This window comes from Varanus komodoensis, unplaced genomic scaffold, assembly GCF_004798865.1.
Source record: "Varanus komodoensis strain SLA01 unplaced genomic scaffold, ASM479886v1 scaffold36, whole genome shotgun sequence".
NCBI classification, from domain to species: domain Eukaryota; kingdom Metazoa; phylum Chordata; class Lepidosauria; order Squamata; family Varanidae; genus Varanus; species Varanus komodoensis.
In genome coordinates, this window is record NW_025335873.1 from 1146293 (window position 1) to 1161961 (window position 15669).

Here is a 15669-nt window from a genome sequence, read left to right on the forward strand (position 1 = left end):
GCTTCCTTGCATGCCGGGCCGTGGGACTAAAAGGGAGCGCCTGTCTGTCTGTCCATCAATGCTGTATCTCTGAATTCACCATGAGTACGAGAGCCATCCTGGGAGTGGGCACCTTGGAGTTGTGTTGCTTTTTCCTCTGCTCTGCAGTGTTCGTTAATTATAATTAACCTACCTGGAGTACGACTGCCTGGCGACGGTGGGTGACTTCCCGCCTAGACTTCTGTAACGCGCTTTACGTGGGGCTTCCCCTGAAGACGGTCCGAACACTTCAATTGGTGCAAAGTAGAGCTGCCAGGTTGCTGACGGGGACGGGGCGTTATGCTCACATGACTCCAGTCCTCCATCAGCTTCACTGGCTTCCCATTGAAACCCGGGCCCAATTCAAGGTGTTGGTTATGACCTATAAAGCCCTAAACGGCTTGGGTCCTGGCTACCTGAACGAGCGCTTACGTCCGTATATGCCCGACCGCCCCTTGAGATCTGCAGGAGAGCCCCTTCTCCGGGAACCCTCAATGAAAGAAATTAGGAGAGTAAGTACTCGGAGGAGGGCTTTCTCTGTGGTGGCGCCCAACCTATGGAATTCACTCCCCAAAGAGGTCCGCCTGGCACCATCGTTACTGGTTTTTCAGCGCCAGGTAAAGACCTTTTTATTTAAACCTCATTTTAATTGTTAAAATATATGATCTGGCCAGGGCAACTTCTTCCTTCTCTTTTCCCCTCCTATATTCTTTATTTACTTATTTTATACTGTTAATTTTAATTTTATATTATTGTATCTCAGTGTATTTTTTGTATTTTTGTATTTAAGTGGTAATTTATTATGTTCTATTGTATTTGAATGTATCTTATTGTGTTGTAAGCCGCCCCGAGGCTTCGGCAAGGGGCACCATAGATATGTTATAATAATAATAATAATAAAAAATAGTTAATTTTAAGAAGCCCCAATAACTCGAGGTCTGTAACAACAGCTTCAGCTACTAGGGACAGAATTCCCTACCCAGCAAAGAGCGCTGCAGCCCATCCCTCTTGGACCTGGGGGATTAGTAGGCTGAGGGCCAGTGCTATATACCTGTGCTCAGAGGACTGGGCTGGGCAGGCACAGGGATGCCCCTGGCAGAGACCTTGTCTTGGGGTGCAGGGTGCTCCCTGGCGCAAAAGCGTCCAGCTGGACAGTTGCCTAAGTTCGCTGGAAGGCGCTCTGGTGTGTGGGAAGCGGGCTCCGCTCACCAGGCGCCCTCGCTGGATGGACCCTACGCGGCCTCCCTTTTCCCACGACGGCCCACCAGATGCTTCTGGGACACCCACGAGCAGGACGCATGAAGGAAATGGCCCTTCCTGTTGTAACTCCCCTGCAGCTGGCGTTCCCTGGCATCAACTGAACGCTGTGTCAAGGAGCGATAAAGTCACTGGGATGCGGCTGCTTCGTCCACGAGCTGCTTGGGGCAGAGCCAACACGTCTGCAGCGAACGGGGCTGTCCGGGGTCCTTCGGGAGACCTTCCTTGAGGGAGAGGCCTGCCTGTGGCGAGCCCCCTCTTTCAAGCATTCTGTCAAAGAGCTCCCCAAATCCGTGAGACCCTTTCATTGTAGCAACCACCATGGTTTAATGGTGGCCCTCTCCGGAACTCATACAGACGGGGATCATGGGTGATGGGCTCCGTAAGCAGTTGCACCACCGGCTAGAGCTGTGGCCATTTCAAAGAGGCAGACAGCTCTGTTTCCCCATTGCAAGCTTTGTGGACAGAACCAGGGGGCCAGGCGCAGCAGGGGGGTTTTGACAGAGCCCCTGCTAGGGGTTAGGAATGGTGGAGACCCCACCGGAACAGGGGCTCTGGTTCAGCACGCCAACCCTGCAAGATAGGCCAGTTACGGTTGGAACTCAGGATCAGAGTCCAGATCTGCTGCAGCCCAGCGCCATGAGAGCACAGCAGGTGCGGGGCCAACGGCAAACAGGCCCTGCATCCACACCCGGGCTGGCATGGGCGTGCTGGGCCCGCCGCAGAGGATGTTGTCCACGGCAGCGTCCTCCTTATTTTTTAACAACTTAGCAGTAGGGGCTAGTTGCCGAGTGGATGCAGAACGATCACAGCTGTGCCTTTTATTATTTTGACTTGTGATCTATATATTATCCTTTTCCACCATAAAAATGGTGCGTATTCCAAAGTAAATGAGTTTGGCTTCAGGGCTGCGGCAGCCCAGCGCCTCTTCTGTTCCTGTGGTCATGACCCATGCTTTGATCCTAAAATGACTTCCAAATGCAAGAATGCACACACTGGGAAGGGCCTCCTCATGTTTTGGGTTTGCTCTGACATGTCCAAGCAGTTGCGGAGCGTGGAACGGCCTGCTGGGCCTCGGGGCCGGGGGTGGACGCATGAATAATGCACACGGTGGTTGAAAGAGCGTTCGGGGTCTGAAGCAACCCCACTGCACCATGGCTTCTCTCCCTGCGCGCCTCTCCTCCATCTCCCTTTCCCAGCCAGGGGCTTGCTGTTCCAGGCTTCTTTCTGTGCTTCCCCAGCAGCGGAGCATCCCCTGCCCTTGCTTTTCGCCAGCCTTGGCTTCTGGACTCCTTTCCTGTCCCTTTTGAGGGTGTTCGCTGGCACTTCCCTAAATAATAAGAAATGAAAATCGGTCTCCAGAGTGCTGTGCGCCTGACCTGATGAACCGGGGTAGGCTCTCCCTCTCCGGGATGCTCCCCAAAGCCCCCGCAATTGTGCGCTCTTCTGGCGAAGGCAATGACATCATCCCGTTGCCTCGGCAACAGATAAACAGCCCCCGGCAACATGGGGCTCTTGTAGCTGCCCAGCTTCCAGCCACCCGCCTTGAAATCGAAGCCCCGTTACAAAGGTTGGGGTTTTGTTTTGTTCTGTTTTGTTCTGTTTTTCTCGGAGCAGAAAGGACCAAGCCTTCCAGAGGGAAATGAGAAGCAGACCGGAGTGCGGACGGCTGTTTTTCTCCTTTTGCTGTGCTCTTGAACCAGATGAAACACTCCCTTCAGCGTTTTCATTCTGTACCACTCACTGCTCCAGAATCTGCTTAGATGCAGAGCAGTATGTGCCCGTTGTGACACATCGACACAACAATCGAAATTCCATTTATTCTTTTCTGGAGGCTGTGGCTGTCTCAGGGAGCTCGCGTTGAATCCCACACTTGGGAGGTGCTTCGTTTTGAAAGGCCTCCACCATTTCCCCCATCATCTTCTGTTCTGGAGCCTCAGGGACAGGGCCCATCAGCTGCCCACAGGGTTTTCTGCATGCCAAAGGGGTTTCCTAGGTAAATTAGATTTTTTGGTGTGTCCCTAACCCTATAATAGCCCACCAAGTATCTGTCTTTCCAAAGAAACCAGAGCAAAGGGGGAGATAGTCTTCTCCCGCCCTTAGAATGGGAGAGGGCATTTGTAATCAAGGGAGGTGTACATGAGTTGCACACGCACACCTGCACACACATCGTCCAGGCTGCTCCGTGCTGGGCTTCCTTTGTGCCTAATGAATCCCAGTTCTCTCCTCTAGGACTGTCCTGGCCAGGCCAGGCCAGGCCAGGTGTCCCTCTTGCCTGGCTTGCTGCTTTCTACTGCAGGAGGAGGCCCGGAAACGGAGCTTGAAAGGAGCAAGTATTCCCCGGCCGTGGCTTCCCCATTCAGGGGCCGGAAGGTTGCGCGGGGCCTGCAAAGCTAGAAGGTACCGAGAGATGCCTGCCATAACTTGCCCCCATTCTCTCCCTGAGCTGGCCAAGCCCAGTTTCCACCTCACCTCTGGTGACGTGCCTCCTTCTTGCAGGAATGGTGAGCATCTGTGCTCCCATGAGGCACGCGCCCCTGAACCCCAGTCCTGTCCTCCGGGCTTTCCTGTGCATCCTAAAAGAGGGGGAGGTAACCGTTCCCTCTCCGTCTTGGTTAGGTTCAGGCCTAGATGAACAGTTGCTGGTACATGTCAACTTCAGACCTCATCAGTCAGTGCTATTGGGCACAAACAGGGAATCCTGTGCCCTCCAGATGTAGTGGAAGCTCAAGTCCCATCATCCCTTCCTGTGGAGACGGGGGCTGAGGGGAGTTGAAGTTCAGCAACATCTGGAGCCTCTGGATTCCTGAAATCCAGCACGAGTATATCTCCCACATGTAAATCTCCCAAAAGTGACCCTTCCACTTTTCCCGAACGACTTGTTCTCTACACCCCAAGCATCCTTGTTGCCCTCCTTTGAACCTGTTCCATTCGGTCTGCAATTCTTCTTAAAGTGCAGCGCTAAACACAGTACTAGGCTGTCCTTCAACTTGAACAAACTCAGTTGCGCTGACCGTTCTGCTCCTGAAGCCCTTCCTGAGAATGCCTGGCTGGGTTTGGCCCGAGGAAGTTCCATTTGGACCAGCGCCACCAGTTTCCCAGTGAGGCCAAGCAAAATTCTCTGGGAAATGTGCAAGGAAGGTGTGATGGCTTGGCCATCCTGCACGGGTTGTTCCCACTGCCCAGCATTTGAGGACAGCTTTGGAAATACATCCCCTGCTGCAGTTGCCTCTTTAAGCTCCAAAGGCCTGTACTAGCAATTTGAAGCTTCACAGAAAACCACCAGTTCTTGTACATTTAGCTCTCCTGGTCACCTGGAGGAAAGTGTTAACTCACCATAGGTGACTAGGTGGTCTGATTTTTCAAGGCTTTGTGCTCTTAGGGCTTCATCCCATGATTTCGCCTGACCGTTCCTTCACAGTTGTCTCAGCTAAGGTCACGTGCCGTGCATGCTTATGTTGTAAGCCGTCCCGAGATGCCAAGGCATGAGGGGACAGCATATAAAAGTTTTAAATAAACGAATAAATGCATCAGACCACCAGGCGGTCAGGCATTGTGAGGGGGGATGCTTCATTTTGCTTGCCCGTCTGACCGGCTGCAGTCTACCTGCCAGGGGAGGCACCATAGCTGTTCAGGAGAGCCCGTGGCGTGCATGCAGGCCAAAGGTCCCCGGCGTTTCCAGACCAGGCTGGGGAGGATGCTGCGCCAGAGATCCCGGAGAGCGCTTGTCACTCGCTGTTGGCGATCCCAGATGAGGCAGGCCAGGGGCCCGGCTTAGCATATGGCAGCTTCCGATGTTCCTGCTCTGTTCTAATTTTGGACTTCGGCACATCTTGGAAGCTCATCCAAGCATCCAAACCCATTCTGTCGTGGCTCCGTTCGCTTCCAGTCAATGTACACCAGCTCGACCTGACCAGGACGATGGCTAGTGCTGATGGGGGTTGTACTCCAAAGTGTGTGGAGGGCAGCATGCTGTTTGATGTAAACCACCCAGAGAGCTTTGGCTGCGGATATGAAATAATAGTAATTAAAATAGGGTGCATCGGCCGGGGGTCTTGAGGCTTCTTACGTCTCTGGGGAAGGATCAGCACCTGTTCTGAATGAAGAAGGCTCCGTCCTGCCATTTCATGGGGACATCGGAAGGTATAGGTTGCTGCCACATTTATTATTGTTACTGCTATTATTATTGCCTTGCAGCCTGCTTTTTCTTCATGCAGGGGAGGTGGGGCGAGATACATGGTCCTTCTCCCTCTTATTCTCACCCGTGTCTTGGAACTGAGCCTCTTAGGCTGAGTTGCTTTTCTTTTAACCTTACTAGTTTACCTTCTGGGAGTGCTTGGGCCAGGCCTTTACAGCAGCCATGTTGTGGATGAGCAAGCTGCACACCTGCGGCAGCCATTTTGTGAGTGTGCCCACCATGCACTCGCAAAATTCCAAATATGCCCACCTGCCACCCCCAAAGGTAGGGGTTCCTTAGTGCCGTGATTAAGGCCACTGTGGTCTCAAGGAACAAGGGGTGCTTGGATGTTTCGGTTCAACCCAGGCACTGTGGCCGCTGCCCCACCGCCAGTCCCCCTCGGCCTGCTTTCTGCTGAGCTGCAGCGCCCCCAGCACAACTGGCCAGTGAGCAGAACTGCGGCTGGGTTAAGGGACCTCAGGCATCCTTTGTGGCTGTCCTTCCTCGCAGGACTACTCGAAACCATCTGCGTCCTTCAAAGCCATTAGTCTGGACCAAAATAACTACCACACAGGACAGAAAGAAAGTGCTCGGCAAGCTCGGCGTTGCCACCCAACTAAACCAAGCCCCCACAGAAAATCTTCACAATGCTTTAAAAGCCTCTCCCGAGATAGCTTTTCTTCCTCCCCATTCCTTTCATCTTATTTTTATTTAATATTTAACCCCACCCCCCTACACACACACACACTCTTTCTCTCTTCTGATGTTAAAAGAACCCGAGTGGCTTTGTAAGAAGTGGTGGTGCCTTGAAAGACTCCATATTCAGCGCTGAATTTATTGCTATCCCTCCTTTGAACACAAATGGACAGAGCATTTGTTTGGGGAGAGGAAAGCCTGCTTCCAGCTTCTGCTTGGAGACGACACAATCCTCAGACCTGCAGCCCCTGCCTGAGCCGCCGGGCCCTCTCCCTGCCTCTGCCTCTGCCGTGGCTGCAGTGCTCGAAAAGCCTCACTTGCTTCCCGTGGAGGGAGAAAGAGAGTAAATCTGGAGGAAAAGGAGAACCTCTTTGGCAAATAAAAATGTTTGGCTTCCTCTGGCAGCCCCGATGGGTGGCATCCAAGACAATCAGGTTGGTGAGTCACCGAGTGTTGCCCCGGCCAGTGGAGGTGGAAGAGGGCCGTCCTGCTCCAGCCCTTCCTGAGCACACCCCGCGGGGGATGAGCCCCATGGCCGAGGGGCTGCCAAGAAGCGCCCTCAAGGAAGAGCGTCTTCCTCCCTCGGCCCTGCGGCTCGCACCCCCCCCCCCCCGCCTGCTTCCTCTGGCTCTTGGCTGCTTTCCCTGCAGGGAACCCGTCGGCAGCTCCACCCGGGCGGGTTGCAAAGGCTCAGGCTCGGGTGGGCCGGTTTCCTGGCCTGGCCGTTATCGTGCCCTCCCTTGCCTTGTTTGAAAAGAAAAGCACCAAGGCCACCTGGCATGAGCAAAGGTAAACAGGGCTGGCGGCTCCCCTCCCCGGGGAGATTGTGCGTGCAGGTGTGCCTGGTGCACCTTCAGTCACTGGATAAACATCTTGGCCACAGGGGTGGGCAGGGCGGGGGGGGGGGGGGCTTCAGCGGTGTGGCCACCGCCACTCTCTGGTGAGAGTTTTGCTCCCCTGCCAGTTTTGCTTTGTCCCTGATTATCAGAGGAGGAGGGGAAGGCATACCAGCGCTGGTCTAAAAGGCATGAGTGGAGTGGTTGCCACAGCAGGGTAGATCTACCACCAAGGGCCCAAACAGGTCTTAGAAAGCAGGGGGCATAGAAATGGGGGCCCATCTGGAGATGATGCCGTTCTCAAGGCAAGCTTTGAGGTGTCTGTCGAGGCCTCTGTCGCCCTCGTCTCCCGCAGAACCACCCCGGCCACTCCTTGTCCTTGGTAAGACTTCCGTCTCCCGCACCCCCCTGGCTTGGTTGCCGCCTTGTACTTAAGCACTGACCCGTGGCAACCAGGAACTCTGTGCAGGCGAAGGCACGGTGGAGCATGGTGGCGGGAGTGCTTGCTGTGGCGGAAGGACCCCAGCTCTGCTCCCAGCGGGAGGGTCTGGCATAGATGCGCATCTCTGCCCCTTCTCTTCCCCAGCCTCCAGCAGCTAGTGGAGTTTTGCAGACCGGGGGCTCCAGGGAGCCCACTGACCCCCTTTCGGGTTCCTCCACTGTAAAAACTTTTGTCACAGCCCCACTCCCCCCGCTAAGCGCAGTGCGTAGTGCAGTGTGTTGCACTGCTTAGCCAGATGCTCCTGCCCCCCAAATCCACTCTTCACAGTTCCGGTTCCAAGCTCCCTTTCACACCAGAGCTGTCATCTTGCCCCGTTTCCACAGAAACTCCCCCCCACCCCCGCATCCATCCCTCACTTTCTGGGGTTTAATCGAAACTTCTGTGCCCTTGCTGCTCTTCAAATGACTGAGAGGCTCCCGGAGAGACGGATGCCAGTTGGATGGGCAGCGTTGCATAACTGGTCACGCAAGTCCCAGAAGAGCCCCTGGCACTTCGTGGTTGAGATGTGCTCTGCAGCGTCTTCATGAGGCGGGCAGAGGGGATGTCTGCCTCGCTCCCTCCCGTGACTCGGGACATCCGCACGGGCCCTAGGGGCCCGTCTGGCTTTTCAGAAAGGAGAGACAGCTTGTTAAGTCTTCCAGTCGGTTTTCAGAACTGGGAGCGTTTTGCATATTCTGTCAAAAGTTCTGTCTCCTCCCAAGTGCAGACATCGTGTCAAGAGAGGAAAATAGGCACAGGGTTTTGACTCACTTGGTTTTGGTGTCAAGTTGCTCGCCGTGACTAATTTTAAACACAGGACAGAGCAGCTGAGGAAATCAAACGGTTCCTGGTTTCTTTACCATTTCTCTGTTCACTAAACCGATTTTGCCTCTCCCATAATGCTGGGCTGCGGGTGGGGAATGCCAGGAGACGCGGAGGCAGAGCAGGCTGAGGAGAATGACGGGGGGAACCCGCGAGGGGAGAAGCGCCAGCGTTGGCAGGCGAAAACAGGAGAATAACAAGGATGAGAAGTGGCTTGTGCTGAGCCACCCCACTGGGCTCTCTGGGCCACCAAATCCAGGCTGATTGGCAAACACTGGCCGGCACTCTTTCTTCAGCCTGCCTGACGATGCCAGAGGACAAACCCCGGACCTTCCACGTAGGGAGCTCCACCAAGCATATCCAGACAAGCCCAACAAGACCCGAGCAAGCCTAGTGGTCACAGAACAGTGTGTGTCATTTGGAAGGGAGGAAAAAGTGGTGGTGGGAATGGAATGGAATGGAATGGAGTATCCAGCAAAGGACCGTGGCCAGCCGGCTGGACTCCTGAACAGGAATGCTCTAATTAGTAGGTGAGGCTACATTGCAGTGTTTTGTGGGATGCTCCATTTATGTAGGCACGATTTATTTCTGGGGGGCGTAAGTCTGACGTCGATAGAATGAAGTAGCACACATGTTCGTGCCTGCCACAGACCATCTGTGGCACCGCCCAGAATCCAAGCTACTTCTGTGGCTTCCAGCACCGGGAACTCGCCAAGCAAAGAACAGCATCGTTTTAGAAAAGCTCGTTTCTTTCCTGCTGCTTGGATCTAGCTAAAAAAAAAAAACCGGACTCTGTGCCTGCCCTGCTTCCCTTTCTGCCACTTAATCTCTCCTGTGGTTTTCAGAAACCCAGCCTGCCTGCCTCATTCAGTTTGTAGTTTGCCGTCTTGGCGGGGCTTCAAAGCTTGCTCAGGCTGTTGGCTCCCGACAGCGTGTCGCAACACCACCCATGTGCCACAGACAGCCCTGGCTTGAGGCCAGAAGGGGATCGGCAGGGCTGGCGCTTGCGGCCGGTGCGCAGCACCTGGGAGCCGTGGCCCCAACTCGGGTCGCAGACAGGTTTACTCATGCGCGTGTGCTTGCGTGTGTGGTCGGAAGCCCGGCACGTGCCGGCCTCCAGCAGGCCGAGCTTTAAAGCCATGCTAAGGCTGTGACTCAGCAGCTGGAGCACGTTCAAACACGGCCTGGCATGGAACACGTCGCTTTGCCAAAGAGACAGCAATGCACAAGGGGGTGGGGGGGTGCATGTGTTTGCAACTGGCTGTTGGAGATGAAGAGAAGGAAAAATTGTGGCCTGGGAACCTTGGCTGCTTTCCCACTGAACCAAAACATGTCTTCTGAGCCAGGGAGCTTCCTGCTTGTTCCCCAGTATAAGGCACTGTCGGGGACCCACTAGAAAGGAAGAGAGGCTTCTGGGGCCTGCCCTCCCCGTTGGTACTTGGCCCACGAGGCTCAGGGCTCCCAGCATGCACGGCTCCTTTGAAGGCCAAGTAGAGCCCCTTTGGCTCTGCCGACCTGTGACACAGGAAACCCCCTGTGGGCTTTTGTGGAGCTGCAAAAGCCAGCGCTCTTACTGGGTTGCATTTGGTACCGTAACCAGTTTTATTACCCATGTTTCTAGTCCTTGTTGGAAGAAGAGAGAAGCTCGTGGCTGTGTGAGTTGGCCATCAAGCCTGGGCATTTAGAGATGGAGGCTTCCTTCATCCTTTGGTTTCCCCTAATGCTCCTTTTCTCCCTCCCAGCTCACCCTCCATCCCATCCTTTTTCTTCCCTTTGGTCTCCCTGAACTTCTCCAGGAATGCCCTGTTCTTCCTGGTGCAGAGCAGCCTCACTTTTTGCCGGCCCAGCATTTCCTGCCAAATTTCAGTGGGCTGATGCGAAGTTCTGGAGATGCAAGAGTGATGGAAGGGGAAGGAAAACCTCTTCCTTTTCTTTCCTCAACATGACAGCTGCAATTTTTATGAGCTTCGGCTGTGATTTCAGTCTGCCGTCAGCACTGGCTTCTCCTTTCTCTCGTGCCTGATCCCTTTTCCCTGCAAGAATTCCTCTTCCCCCCATACTGGAAATGAGCTGCCCCCAGGAAATGAGCTCCTGGAGCGTGTGTGAGAGAGGCACCTGTATGAGCATTCAAATTGGCTGTGGTGTTTGCTGTCCAAATACAGTCATGGTTTCAGGGGCACCCCAAGGGGCACCTGGCTGCCGTGGGGAAGCCGGCCGAGTGCCGGAGCCCCGTCATGCTGCAAGGTGGCTGCCTCGGAGAGCGAGTGGCCCCATTCCTGGGTCGTGGCTCATGTTTTCTGAGCAGCCAAGTGTGATTCACCCGCACAGCCAGCTGGGCGTCTCTGCATGCCGATGACCCATCCTCACGAGGGCTGAGTTTTTCCTGTGCATTCCCTGCACAAGGATAGAATCTGCTCTGTGACGCTTATTTTTAAATCAAACTGGAATCCTGCCTTTAATGCTTCAGAGGGAAACTGGAAAAGTGACCCCCATCTTTGCTCTTGGCCGTGGAAACTAAATTGGCCACAGGCAAATGGCTGCAGCCGACTGCCCGTAGCAAGCAAGGCAACCGATTAGTCTTGCTTCCTTTTTGTGGAGGTTCTTCCCCCGGCCCTGAAAAAAATGGGAATATAGTTTATTTTCATCTTTTGAAAGGCAGGTGGGTGCTTTCCCCCCTCTTTGTGGACTTGGTTGTAAGCGAAAGAGATGGGGCAAAGCAGCCACTGTATTTTCGCTTCAGTAACTATCCCTCCGGAAGTGCACTGAAGCCTTTTAAGATGAAGGAAAAACTGCATAAACACTTTGCATCAATCGAGAGGAGAGGAAACCAGCAGAGCCGGGGGAAGGAGGGCCTATCAGGAGTCCTATAGGGCTGGGCTGGGGCTCCAAGGAGGCCAAATTGGTCCCACAGGCCCACTTCTTCCTTACAATCATGTGGACTAGGAACTTGCTACAAAAATGTCACCCAGGATCCTCCACCAGAACAGATTGTGCTTGCTGAATCTAAACGGATGCAGGTCAATAGGACTCGTGCCAGTCTTATGCATGAGCAGTCACACCATCAGAGGAAGCCGGGTGCAGCGGGAGATCCGAGGGAGCCAGGGTGTGCTGTTGCCAGCACCGCCCATGGAGGCCAGTCTGTGTTTGCCGTCTGACTGGGCTGCCTCCACGTCCCGCCTCACGCCGGCCTATTTAAGCGTCATTTGCTCAAAAGACATGCCAAGCTGCTTGCTGTGAAAGCAGCCGCGCTTATTTAGCTTCACAGCTAAATGGTTAAAAATATCAGCACGAAGCTGCCCCACTTGGCGGGGTGGGGGGGCACAGACCTCTAAGCCATAGAAATGTGCCTGGACTGAAATAGCTCTGGTGAGGGAGGGGAAACCCGTGCATCGTGTATGAGCATGTGGGTTTGGGGCTCGTCTTTCTTTTCTTTTTCAGCCATGAGATGAAGGTAATGCTTCGGAAGGTTGCGCCTTACCCTTTCCCACCTTGCTTCCGTTGCTCGGCTTCCCCCAGTAATTGGTGTTGCGTTCAGGGGCTTGTCAGGAGAATTAGCCCCCATAAAAGCTGCTTGTCTAGCCAGGCACCCCAGTGATCTGAATTAGAATGACAGAATGTGAAATCTAGGATTTGAGAGGGAGAGCGAATCTTGAAGCCCAGAAAAGGGGATGGAGTTTGAGCAGGAATCGGAGCTGGCGATATGCCATGGGCATGCCTCCTTATTCCCGGATTCCTCACCCAGCATGCCCTGGACATGCCTCCTTATTCCCGGATTCCTTACCTAGCACCCTTTAGGAGGATCTCTCCGTGGAAGCGGGCGTCCTGTCCGATGCAGCACATAACATCTCTTCCTTTCTCTTCTCTTCCTGCCAGATTCCCAGCGTTCCCATTTATCCTCCTTCACCATGAAGTTGATGGACAAGTTCCATTCGCCAAAAATAAAGCGGACGCCATCCAAGAAAGGGAAGCAGCCAGACCTGGTCGCAAAGACCCCCGAGAAGGTGGTGAACAAGGTAATCTGGCCAGGGGTGCACCTCGGAGAGGCTGCGCCCACGGCCAGCCGACAGAATGGGTGCTCGGTTGAGCGGGAACTGCAGCAGGGCTGGTGCGAAGGGAAGGGGGTTCGCTGGGCCCCTGGAAGAGCCTGCACCCCACCAAGGGGCTGTGGAGGAGAGCCCCCCCCAAAATGCTGCAGCCTGCCCTTCCGCTCCTTTCTCGTGTGGGCCCGGACAGCGGTGGTGGCGAGAAGGAGCGGTAGGCGATGCCGTGGCCAGCTGGCCTCCAGGCGCTCCCTGCCAACGCCGAGAGAGAGGCTGCGGATCTAGAGCGGCCAGTGGCCACAGCAGGGAGAAGCTGGAAAGGAGGGGGCAAGGCCTGTGTCTGTGCAGCAGAATTGCCCACGAAAGCACCTGTGACAGGAGAAACGCACGGCAGCTTGTGGACAAACGTTACCTGGAACTGGAGGGAAAAGGAAGAAACGGATCCCCAAAGTTTCGAACGAGCTTGGATTTAGGGTTGGAAGAGGGGGCAACTGAGAGGAGCCCTGCCGGGCAGATTTGCTGTCGTTAGTGGGAGGCAAGCAGTGCAGGGCCTGGCACAGACGGGGTTTCCGAGCGACTGCTGTGGCCAGGCGTGGGCACATGGCCAGCGGCTCGAAATCCGCCCAGTAAATGCCTCTGCTCCCTGTCATCTGTACAGCGCACTTAATTTCCATAAGTGTTTTACAACCTTTGTTTGCAGCTGCCTTTGCTGCCCTCGCAGAGGGCCGCGAAGCGACGGCAAGGCCGTTCTTTTGCTTGCTCATGCATCTCCGTCTAAACGTTGGCGGTGGAAGCCGGGACGAGAGGGAGTGGGCTGGGAGGGAGGCTGGATAGAGCCAGCGGAGAGCGGTGGGATGTCGGGCCTCGAAGGGGACAAATCCCCACCCGGCCACTGGCAGGGATGGGTGACAGTGACATTGGTGGGGGATCTGAGGCGCTCTGGGCTTGAGCCGAGCTTTCTCCAGCATGGTGCCCTCCGGGTCCCAGAATTCCTAAGAATTTTGGAACTTGGCGTCCAACCCTTTTGGTGGACTCTTTACTGATCTTCACAGAATTGTTGTGGGGACAAGATTAAGATGGGGACATGTCCTCTACCGTAAACTCCTTAGTGGCAAATTGGGAATAAAAATAGACCCCAAAGCTAAGCAACAGTCATAACGGAGGCAGTGTGGTGTACTGGTTAGAGTGTTGGACTCTGGTTCGAATCCCATTTGGCCATGTTGGATGATTTTGGGCCTGTCCCTTGCCCTGACTCTACCTTACAGGGCTGTTGTGACAATAAAAATGGGGAGGAAGGGGACCCTCTCAGCGGCCTTGAGTTCTGTGGCAGGGCAAGGAAGGCAGCGGAAAAATGCCCCAGTCCGAAGAGCAGAAGGGTTTGAGGCCCCATTTGGCAATGGAGCTCCCAGCATGACTGGGCCAGTCACCAACTCGCAGACCCCTGCAGAGTAAAATGCACTCACAGATGGCCTCCTTGGAGGAAATGGCAGGCTTGCAAACACACGACGTGCATTGTGGCCGGCTTGGCCCCTAGCAGGTCTGGAGCAAACTGCCCTGCTCTTCACTCGAAAAGCCTCACTGAGCAGATTGTACACCATTCATGAAGCAAGCACTCCAGAGAAGGGCACACAAGGAAGGAGGAATGGGGAGGGAAGAGGAGCAAATGGGTCGTCTGGCAGAGTTGGGGGATGGTCCTGCTCCGGACGCTTGGCTGTGTCAGAACTGCCTGTTGGACTATCTGCTGGCGATGGCCGTCGAGGGAAGAAGAACTGCAGAGCTTCTCTGCAGCCACGGAGGCCAGAGTGACCTATATGGCTCTCCCTCCTGCGGTCCTCACAGCCGCCCTGTGCGGCTCCCCTGGTGCCGATGCTTTATTCTTTTCAGGATTGGGAGAAACCCCTTTATTTCCCTGCTATTTTAATGTCTGCTTGGTTTTAACTGGAGTTTTTATCTTGGGTCACCAGATGCTGTGCTTGTTTTCTTTATTATATTTGTTCTTTATTGTAAGCCATCCTGAGACATCAGTGGTGGATGGGGTAGAAAAGTTTTAAATAAATTAATTTATTTTTTATTTAAAACTTTTATAGACTGTCCCTCTACTGGCATCTCGGCACAGTTTACAGCAAACAAGTAAAATAGGAATTAAAATGGCACAGCAGGCAATAATACAATAATCTAAAACACATTAAAACCAATAAAACGTTAAAATAATGGGAAGATAAAAAGGTTTTTGCCCGGCTCTGAAGAGCAAAAAGAAATAAAATAAGCAGGTTAGCCTAAGCAAGAGCGCATGCCGCAGGACCCCATGCTGGGCGTCATGGCAGAGCGGAGGCTTGAGACCTGGGCCTGCCACAGCCTTTGTCCAGAACACTAACCACTGCACCCGTCAGTCTCCGAGGCTGCCAGCTCCTATTCTGTTCTCTGCAGCCAGTGGCTTCAGTCAGGTGGGACCGGACTGATCCGTTGGCCGGATGGGGCAGGGGAGAGGCTGCCTTGAGCACTGGGGAGGGGGCGGCAGGAGCCACAGCCCTGGGGGTTTTCCCTCGATCTGCTGCAGAGCCACGGAATGGGTGTTCCAGGGCAGATCTGTGCCGAGTGTATCGCGTGCCCGCTGTTTGGATGTATTTATTTTGGGGGCCAAGCCTGGTAAACCATCAACTCCAACTGAAGCGGAAACAGCTGTCGCCAAAAATAACATTAAAATGCCTGATCACAGCACAGAAACCCAACAGCCCCTCCCTGGCTGGAACCCAGAAATAAACTGCTCTGGCTTCTGCTGGGCGGCGCTCTTTCTGGGTCAGCTGCTTCTCAAGCACAGTTTGGTTCATAACGCTCACTGCAAGAGAGCGATCCTCCGGATTCGGCAGTGCTCCCCTCTCTCTGGATTGCGGGAGAGGGGAAGGATGCGTTAGGGTGCCGTGGCCAGTGCTTGATTCTTGGAGCACGTGGGAGCAATTGGTTTGAGGAGGTTCCAAGACCTGCCAAAAGATCAATGCTGGTTTCAGTCCCCTAGACTCTTCCCACACGTATGGGTGTTTCTTTGTCCTAGGAGGTTTTTCCCCCGGCTCGACTTTTGTAGTTCTGACTGCTGGAGCAACATTCCATTTCTGGAATGCTAGTGTTCTAAGTGAATGGTGTGTTCTTTTTAAAAAGAATTCAAGATTCTAGCACTCAAGGCTGCAGATATTCTTGAAAGGATGTGAACAAGCCTTGGCTAAAACTTAAGCATCAGGAGAGGCTAGCAACATTGTGGTCATTGGTGCGGCTTCAGAGGCTTGAATATCTCTTTGCCCCTGTCCAGGACTAGCAAAACCAGGATAAATGATAGAAAAGAAGAAGAAA

General features: G+C 54.1%; 1 protein-coding gene across 2 annotated transcripts in view; it reads left to right on the forward strand.

The window, feature by feature from the left end:
• RAPGEF1 (Rap guanine nucleotide exchange factor 1) overlaps positions 1-15669 on the forward strand; it is a 74173-nt gene that overhangs the window by 11980 nt on the left and 46524 nt on the right. For both annotated transcript variants that reach the window (XM_044439904.1, XM_044439902.1), the window contains exon 2: positions 12161-12300. In XM_044439904.1, the coding sequence (XP_044295839.1) occupies positions 12193-12300 (108 nt within the window). In that variant the 5' untranslated portion in view covers positions 12161-12192. The remainder of the gene's footprint in view (positions 1-12160; positions 12301-15669) is intronic.